Source organism: Suricata suricatta, chromosome 2 (genome assembly GCF_006229205.1).
Source record: "Suricata suricatta isolate VVHF042 chromosome 2, meerkat_22Aug2017_6uvM2_HiC, whole genome shotgun sequence".
Classification (NCBI taxonomy): Eukaryota; Metazoa; Chordata; class Mammalia; order Carnivora; family Herpestidae; genus Suricata; species Suricata suricatta.
The window spans coordinates 19,077,011-19,087,214 of NC_043701.1; the positions used below are offsets into that span (position 1 = coordinate 19,077,011).

Sequence of the window (10,204 nt, forward strand, 5' to 3'; positions counted from 1 at the left end):
ATATTGGTGCAATTTTGATGGGGATGGCATTGAATGTGTAGATTGCTTTGGGTAGTAATGACATTTTCACAATGTTTATTCTTCCGATCCATGAACAGGGAATATTTTTCCATTTCTTGGTGTCTTCTTCGATCTCTTTGACCTCTGAGTTTTAAAACTATTCTTAAACCTTATTTTTTCAGCTTTTAGAGCAGTAATTCAATGATTTCTACAAACCTCCCAAGCTTCACTAGCTGACAAACCAGGAAAGAAAACAAGTTTTAGAAAATGAGGCAAATATCAACCTTGAAAAAAAAAATGACTATGAAGTAAATGATTCAATGTTAGAATTATTCAGCAATCATTCAGCTAACACTGACAGTCAACTGCATGGCAGACACGTAGGAGGCCGAAATGAAAGGGGGCATACAGCCCATTATAATACAGTTCATTAAGTGTTATACATGCTCAAAAGTGGTGTGGCCACTCCTCTGGATCCCAGATATATCAAAGGCATAAATATTAAAAACCAAACTACATAAATACTAGAAGAAAGTTGAGAAATTTTACTTATACTCTAAGAGTGGGGAAGATCTAAGTTTAACACAAAACTCAGCAGCTATGAAAGAAACACTGGTAAGTATAGCCTCATAGAAACAAAAACTGTAATATATGATGCCTACATGGCCAGATACCATAAAGTCAAAAAAAAAAAAATAAGTGAGAAGAAATTATAAAATAAATCCCAAGGAACTAGTTTTCTTAATAAATAAAGAGTTCCCACAGATCAAGAATAATAATAATAAATGCCAGAAAAGTAGACAGTTTGCTGAAAAGGAAAAAAACATATTTAAACAGTATATTATTGAAAAAATTTTAAAAAGTAAAAAGAACAGGATAATAAACCACTCTGTACCTAGAACACTGCTTCAGTAAATATTATTTATGGCTAATATTATTTTTTTATCTGTATCTCCACCCACTCTCAATCCAGATTATTTTGAACTAATATATCCAGACACAACCCAGGTATCACAACAAAAAAGTCTTTACACAAATGTAAAGTTCAACATCACTCATACTAACAACAAAAAACGAATGTGAATCAAAACCACCTTGGAAGTATGACTTTCACTCATCAGCTTGGCAAAGATAAAAAAAAAATGTTTGATAATACAATGTTGACAAGGGAAAATAGAAACTCTCAAATGTTGGAGAACATGAAAACTTGGTATTAAAAAAAGCACACTTGGGAAATCATGAGAGATTTTTGAATGCTGAGAACAAACTGAGAGCTGAAGAGGGAGGGGGGAAGGGGAAGGGGGGATGATGGTCATGGAGGGGGGCACTTGTGGGGAAGGACACTGGGTGTTATATGGAAACCAACTTGGTAATAAACTATTTAAAAAAAAAAAAAAAGAAAAGCACACTTGGCAATAATGATCAAACTCTTACCAAGCACGGAGCTCAGCACACACTTTAAAAACCGTCTACTGAGAATCTAGCCGGTGTCCTTCTCCTATCTTCTATGTGGATGCCAAGCTAACGGCACCACCAGAAGCACCACTGGTAGGTGCTATCAGCGAACAGAGCCTGAACACAACTATTATGAAACACAGGCGCTGCCTCACTTTAGCTAAAAATGCACAAGAAACACCCGAGTGCTCACCTGCCCAGACGAGGCCAAGAGACCCTGGGCATACAACCCCATGGCACGCTCTGTTTTTCCTTTACAGCACTTTACACACTTTGTAATAACAGACTTACTAAACAGTTCTTTGATTCATGCCTGTATTCTCCTATATATATATATACACACATATATATATGTGAGAATTCTCCTATATATATATAATTATATATATGCCTTTATTCTCATATATATACTATTATCATATATATGCCTTTATTCTCACATATATATATATTATTATCATATATATATTAAACTCTATAAGGACAGGGACTAGGTTTTATTTATTTGGCATTTTATCCCGGAGTCTGGTCCATGGTACATATGCAGTATATGTGGAATTCATTCTTTCATTCAACAAAAATTCACTCTGGGTCAGGCGGGCACTGTGCTACCTTCTGGAAATAAGGTGATATGATGCTGAGCAAGGCAAACCCGTTCTCTCAAGGCTTTCTGACCATTCTAGGAGTGGTCAGAAAATAACCAAACACACACAGCCACACAGGCATCTCGTAAAAGGTAATCTAATGGTCATGATTCAGTTGGTCTGCAAACAGGTATTACATTTTTCCATATTGTTACCCCCACTAGGCATTTTCACTTTTGATGATTTTTTTCTGATTAAAATAACCTTAGCACTTTAATTGTTAAATAATGAATTTATTTCTCGCTAGACTTACTAATAGTTACAAAATGGAGGGGGGAAGGTCTACAACCTTATTATCCAAACACAGCTACTTTCAGCATTAAAGCAGATTTCCCTCCTGTGTTTTCCACAAATCTCTCTTTAATATTACAATGAGCACAGAACATGCAATGATCTCTGCTTCTTAGATCAGACAATCTCCCTTCATTCAGAATCAAGATCGAGGAACATGGCAAAAAAAACCTCCTTCCAAAAGGATAAAAAGGTCTCCGTAACCAGCCATGGCTTCAACAGACTAGATGCCTCCCGCCCTCTTCAAGACCAGCAGTTTTCCCAAAGCAGAGCAGCCCCCACCACCTCATGCAATGATTTGCTGCCTCCAAATTGAAAAAAGGGTCATTTTCAAATAGATGGAAGTTGCCTCCTACACGCCAATCCCTTTTTCCCCACATCTTTCGTTCCCTCATTGTCCTAATGTTGCACTTTTGAGAGGATTTTATTTCTTTTAGCTCTTCCTCGTGCTTTCCCTATTTGTTAATTGTTAAAGAATTTCTTCCAGCTTCTTAGACCCGAAAATGATACGACATTCTCATGAGCCAGATTTGGGGAAAGAATCAACAATTCGGCAGCAGGAGATGAAGAAATCGGTAAGGTGCTGTGCAGACTGCAGACCCCATTAACCATCTGAAACTGAAGACACTGCCTGCTTTTCTGAGGAAATTATGAGTAGCAAGAGATTCTGGGAGATGAGTAAAGCACATGTTGCCCTAGTGTTTTTATCGAGTTGGCAACGATGCCATCGTAATACATTTCTTCAAAAGTTAAGTAGAAGTTTATAGACACCGCAGAGGTTAGGAATGAATAAGAAGAGTGTCTCTCCGACACATGGATACACACATCGCTAGGAGCAGGGGGGCTGGGATGTAAGCGGGCCACCAAAGTGACTTTTACAAACTGGCTGCGGAAGTATTCTGGCTCTGCAGGAAGGGAAGCGTGACAATTCCCTAGCCCGGTTCCTCCTCCTTCTCCAGCAGAACAGCACCCCAGCTACATTCTCTTTCCATAGAGACAAATGAACACAGCCCCGCAGTGCATCACAACCAGAATATATTTCGTAAGATGCTGCTGAACAATGATAATTTTAAGAAAAGTTACGCTAATGGCATCTTGCCTCACAGCAGCACTTATATGCTCATGATTTGGAAGAGGTTATCTTCATTGGGGGGTTGGGGGGTGAGGGAAAGAACGTGCATAGTGGGGAAAAAGGATTTATGGCTCTTTTTGCCTACACCCCAACTTTAAGAAAAATAGATTGTGGTATTTTAGCATAAGATGCCTTGGATAGTAAATAATATGAAGTTTTGTGACTTGCTTTCTTTTTAAAATAAATGCCATTAACACATTCCAGTACAGTTTAATGAACACAAAGTATGCAGGCTTCAAGGGATAATCGAACAGCATCCCTTCTAAAATTTTCAGCTTCTAGAAGTAACAATGCCAATCACTTTTGAATGATGTTTCCACAGTCACTAATTGGGGAGTTTTAAAGTGTTTGAAAGCAGAGAGCCCTCACAGACTAGCACGAAATTATCGGTCGTTTGGAATCCCAGCCCAAGACTTGAATCTTTGATCTCCAAGAAGAGTGCTTCATCCCCAAATGTCTGCTTTCTCTGTACTGTTCTCTCTCACAATAGTTTTGGCCTGTTTTTTCAGATCTGGTCATTTTATAAAATGGGATCACGGGATACACAAGAACTGAGGGCAAACAGCTGGTGTACCTGCCCGGGTCCAATACGCCCTTACCCACAAGAGCCTCTAAATACGGATGACGACAACGAAACTTAAAGAGGGTGAGGGGAGGGGGACCCTCCTGCTGACTCATTCCTCCCAGGGAAACATTTATTATTTCCTAGGGCAGTATGCTGACTTTCTACTTCTACAGCCATAATTTCGACTTGTGAATTCTGGAATGGGCTGAGGGAATGGAAGAGGAAGAGGTCAAAATCCTATGAAAGACACATTGCTTTTAAGGGTACTGTAATGAGATTTGCAGAAAAGTTATTGATCCGTGCCCTTTCGTTTTATTTTCAATATACCCTATAGCCATGTTATTTCCCTATGAAAGTTCAAGGTATTCATCTAGGGACCTGCAGCAACAGGGCAAATAGCAAGGCAGAATTTCGGAGTGTTCATTAGGAAGGAGGCAAAAGGTCTTCACGGAAATCCAGGCACACGGCAAAGAAAGAAGAAAAGCAAAGTTCAGGTGAGGACCGTTCCCCGGCCTCTCTGGATCACAGTGTGAAGCAAAGAACGTGGAAGGAGGCAAGAATAAATCAAGGCGGGCGCTCACGTACACATAGGTGTGCAATAGTGCTTACTGGCGCTACTTTGCTAAACTCTAGTCATATGGCCTCACGCAGAGCAAGCAATCCTCTCAAGACAGGGGATTCCTTTTCTCAGATTATAGAGCTGGCGTTCAAAGTCAGGTCCGCCCGACTCCAAAGCCAACGCTCATTGAAACAGGTGCTGGGAAATGGTCTACAGCAGGAGATGGTCAAGGAGGGTGCCTGCACCAACTGTACTTCTGAATGAAGCTTAAACGGCAATTAATTTTTTACGACTTTTAAGGTATAATCAAAATCAGTGAGATTTAGATATATAAAAGAAACATTAATATATCCCCAAAATTTAAAGTCTGGAGAATTCCATACTAAGTAAGCTATTATTTCTCCTTAAATTTGTTATCTGCTATTTTCTTTAATGTTAAAGTCCTAAGTACACACAGTAGAGCGTCCTTAACAACAGGTCCAGGAGATGATGAGCCCTCTGTCTGGCACCTTACACGGAGCAAATGAGAAGACACGCTCCACTCTGCCCTCTGCTCTCACCGAAAATCGTAGTTTCTATTTTTTTGAAACTGATGTGCCTATTGGCAAATATCACCGCATTATAGAAGAAAGCACAGGGGTGTCTGGGTGGCTCAGTCGGTTAAGTGGCCAACTTCAGCTCAGGTCATGATCTCACGGTTCGTGGGTTCGCTGACGGCTAGCCCAGAGCCTGGAGCCTGCTTCAGATTCCGTATCTCCCTCTCTCTCTGACCCTCCCCCGCTCATGCTGTCTCTCTCTCTTTCTCTCTCTCAAAAATTAAAAAAAAAAATTCAAATAAATAAATAAATAAAAATAAAGAAGAAAGCACAGGACAGAGGAAAGACCATAGACCTGCCTTCATTTCCAAAGCCAGCCACTTCTGTGACCCTGAGCTAATTACTAGTTTCTGAGTCCCAGTTTCCCTAGCTTTAAGAAGTTGTAGTAGGAATTAAATGAGGTAATATAAATTAGATTGGCTTGTATATGGCTTAGTATTTAATATTCAATAGCAACATTTTTTCATTTAAGTATAAATATGTTTTTTTTTAATATTTCTGAGATAGAGAGGGAGAGAGAAAGAGAGAGAAGAGGGACAGAGAGTGAGGGACACACAGAACCCAAAGCAGGCTCCAGGTTTCCAAATGTCAGCACAGAGCCTGACGCGGAGTTCAAACTCACAAACCAGGATACCGTGGCTGGAGCTGAATTCAGACACTTATCCAATTGAGCCACCCAGGCACCCCAATATGCTTTTTTTTTTTTAAGTTTATTTATTTACTTTGAGATAGAGAGAGAGCACAAGCAAGGGATGGGCAGAGAGAGAGGGAGACAGAGACAATCCCAAGCTGGCCCCAAGATGTCAGCATGGAGCCCGATGTGGGGCTCAAACTCAGGAACCATAAGATCATGACTGAAGCCAAAACCAAGAATGGGCTCTTGGTGCCACCGCAGTTAAGACATTTTAAAGTATATTGTTCAGGGGCACTGAGTGGCTCAGTCAGTTAAGCATCTGATTCTTGATTTCAGCTCAAGTCATGATCTCATGGTTGTGAAATCGAGCCCTGCATCAGGCTCCAAGCGGGATGTGGAACCTGCCTAAGATTCTCATTCTCTCTTTCTCTCTCCCCCTCCCAACCCCGTCCCTTCCCAAGCCCCACTTATGCATTCTCTCTCTTAAAAAAAAAACCCTTCTCAATTACATCAAAAGCAGCTGAATCATGCCCTTCAAGCTACTTCCACCAATCTGAGTTGGTATGGGCTCCAGCAGCCCAAGTTCAGGAAACAACACCAACAGGAGGTACCCACCCCCATCCTAGTAATCGTACAATACAGAGTTCTCAAAAACGCTACCTCGGTTGGTTCTCCGCAGTGAGGTTCTCCCCTCGCTGATAGCCACTGTCCGCCACCTGGGTGGTGGACCTCTTCACAATCTGCTGCAGCTCCTGCTCCAAGCGCTCTTTGATTGCCTTCACGGTCTCGGGAATCTTCTTCAGTTTGGCCAGCCCCTTGATGAGGATGCCCATAAAGAGGGTGCTGTTCTCCTCTGGATCCAACTCCAAGTCCTCCTTGAGGTCCTGCAGGTTTATCTCCTTTACTGTGGGGGAAAAAAAAAAAATTCTATTACAAGAATCAAAAACAGAATGGGCCGAATAAATGTGATCACTGCTGATTACTTCCTTAACGAAATCAGAGAAGATTTGTCAATTAAATTATTTTTATGTAGTAACCAAGGATCACAAAATAAGTTATAGCCCTCAAATCATACCCATCAGGTAAAGTAAGAGGGAGAAGCCACTAAAAACAAGCAAATCTGCACAGTTTTCCACGGACTGCCCCATCTACAATGAGTCCGTCAGTCCACGGCACTGACTGTTTATAAAACACCACACTCAGTGACCCAGGAGAATTCTCAAGGGCCAGACCACAGTCTCGACACTCTTATTTAGACGGGATAAGTAACTTGACAAAAAGAGATTACATGTAGAAGAGGGAACAAAGTTAAAACAAATGATAAACCTGATGAAGAAAAATGAAGAGCAATATGTGTAAGTGACACAAGAGTCTGAGAAAAAGAGTAATAAAGAGTTTTCATAGATACAGAAGAGCCACCTTCTATTTCTCTTTAAACATGGGTCTACCTAAAACTCTGCTGAAAACAGTTCTTGCTAATCCGTGCTAGTTTTCAGAGAAGTAATTTATACGCCCAAAGTCCCTATACATCGGCAGACCACAGCCTTCACGGAAGCCACCTGGTTTGGGACTGGAGGAGGACAGCCCGACTCAGTGCTTCTCACCCCCAGGGAGGAGCCGGGGGGAGCGGGGATGTGGATCTGATACCTCTGTTATCGACTGATAGCCGCAGGCCTTCCCTTCGAACTAACGCACGTACACACGAAACTCCTCATAGGATGCCTGGGGGTTCACAACTACCTAAGAACCACAGGTTAAAAAAAACCTCTTTCCCAAAAGTAATTCTCTCATATTAAAAATGGTTGGATTAAGATAGAATAACGCAAGAGGGAAAGCCTGAAGCTGGACCCTAATAGTGAAAGTTTTCCCCAACCTTCCCTCTCCTCTCTTCTTCAAAACGAGCGGCAGGCTTTTAAAATATGGGATATCCTGGGGCGCCTGGGTGGCTCAGTCGGTTAAGCCTCCAGCTTCGGCTCAGGTTAGATCTCACATTCGTGGGTTCGAGCCCCGCGTCAGGCTCTGTGCTGAAGACTAGCTCAGAGCCTGGAGCCTGCTTCCAGTTCTGTGTCTCCTTCTCTCTGCCCCTCCCTCTCTCATGCTCTGTCTCTCTCAGTATCAAAAATAAATAAATAAAATAAAATATGGGATATCCTGAAAGAATGCATGCATTCTTCTTTAGTAGATTCAAGCTCAACTCCCTTCTAAAATTTTCAGCCTCTAGAAGTAACAGTGCCAATCAATTTTGATGATGTTTCCACAGTCACTAATTGGGGAGTTTTAAAGCATTTGAAAGCAGAGAGCCCTCACAGACTATCACGAAATTATCGGTCGTTTGGAATCCCAGCCCAAGACTTGAATCTTTGATCTCCAAGAAGAGTGCTTCATCCCCAAATGTCTGCTTTCACCATAGTTTTGGCCCGGTTTTTCAGATCTGGTCATTTTATAAAATGGGATCATGTGATCCACAAGAACCGAGGGCAAACAGCTGGTGTATTTGCCCGGGTCCAATACGCCCGTGTTGTTCAGCACCACTGGAATATACTGGAATCTATTTATCAGGGAAGAATGAAAATATCCCAGTGTGTGGAGTAAATCCGTGCAGCCGCTGCATGAAGTCTCCAAAACGCCTGCTTCAGATGAGTGCAGTCTCTTCTTCTCCTCATTCCCTTTTCTTTTTGTTTCAAACTCATAAAATGCACTTAAACATGAACCAGAAGCACTTAATGATGGGCAAGATATAAGTACTTGAACAAGCTTGCTCTTCATTGAAGAAGTCCTCTCAATATTTAGCCATGATGCTGAAACCCATGTGGAGAAAGAGAACCACATAAGGAAAGGCCAAATTCCTCTGATTTTCTTTGCAACACAGAGGACATTTGATGATACAGTATTTAATTTAAATAATTTTCATACTAGCTAAAACAGGAGTAGAACCAAAGTGGCTTAAGCCTCTGAAGATGACAATTCTGATGGCAAATCAAGAAAAAGGAATGGGGGGGAAACACTGATATTTCCAAACGTGACACACCAAGAATAGACACTTTAGTTACTGGTTTTGTTTTATACATTAGGAACTAGACACCTCAGGCCACAGAATTACTCCATCCTGCAAAACCAATCCTGGCAGAAAGAAGAGAGAAATACTTAGCAGCCCAGCAGCCATCTAAATTCAGCATGTTAGGGAAAATGAAGCACAACTATAAGCAGAGCTTCAGGCGGGGGAAAAAAAGTAATAGGAATTTAGCTGGGAGAAAATGATCTTCATGAAAGAGCACATGAGTCACAGACAGACACAATCAAAGGGCCACCTGAATGTCACAACCACCTGCGGCAAGAGCGATTGGGGAGGAGATAAATGTAGTTTAAATCAATAAGCCCCTAGATTATGTGGCAGATAGCGACTTATATGTGCGCTAATATGAAGGATAGCCTATTAAAAAATAACAAATACGTGAGGTCTGAATAATAAAATGCCACGGCCCCAAATGACACATTTGTGTAGAACCTTACCTTTCTGTTTGTCTCCTGAAATCTCCTAGAGCATAAACACTGAACAGATCCAATATTAATTAACTTATATTATCTATTTCACTTACATCAGCTGAAAATTAAAAGGCAATTTAAAAGGATAATATAATCAACCACGAAGACTAGTCCAATAATCACAAAAACCCTGTGAGGTCAGGTAGAATTATTGGTGCTTTATGGAAAAAGGCTTGTATGAAAATAATGTAGCGGAAATTCAGTAAGGGTCTCACACCACAGTAAGAACAAAATGCACGTATTTCCAAGCTACCAAGCGCTATCAATCCACACCCTTATATCTGAAGTGATATAGTATGTACCCACCATGTAGGTTTTAGAACACTTTATAATTAGAGACACTTGACTCTCTTACCTAGTTCTCTTTGATTTTTTGCTCTGAAAAGACTTACAAAGTGAGGATTTCTTGAACCTAGTTTTGAAGACCCACATGGCAGGACAGTGTTAAATATTAAGACTTTCATGTCCTTTAACCTATTATTTACACCAAAATCCTATCGGCCCCAACTGTTCCTCATTACACACACAGGGAAGGAAAGAAGGGGATCTGGATGTGTAGGTATACATGCCTAAATGCATAGAAATCGGGTCTGTGGTTTGAGGCTAAGCATAAATTCACAGAAGGTTTACTAAGACACTTTGGGACTCACGGAATGATTAGCTAAATGATACCTCAAGCCCTTTCAAGCTCCCCAATTCCATGATTATATCAACTTAGTCTAAATCTACACATCTCTGGTTACATGGCCCATCGCTAATTACGTGAACCTAGATTATGGATAGCC

The 10,204-nt window shown here is 41.0% G+C and overlaps 1 protein-coding gene across 3 annotated transcripts in view; it reads right to left on the bottom strand.

The window, feature by feature from the left end:
- EXOC4 (exocyst complex component 4) overlaps positions 1 to 10,204 on the bottom strand; it is a 734,942-nt gene that overhangs the window by 647,383 nt on the left and 77,355 nt on the right. For all 3 annotated transcript variants that reach the window (XM_029923156.1, XM_029923167.1, XM_029923170.1), the window contains exon 6: positions 6,537 to 6,780. In XM_029923156.1, the coding sequence (XP_029779016.1) occupies positions 6,537 to 6,780 (244 nt within the window). The remainder of the gene's footprint in view (positions 1 to 6,536; positions 6,781 to 10,204) is intronic.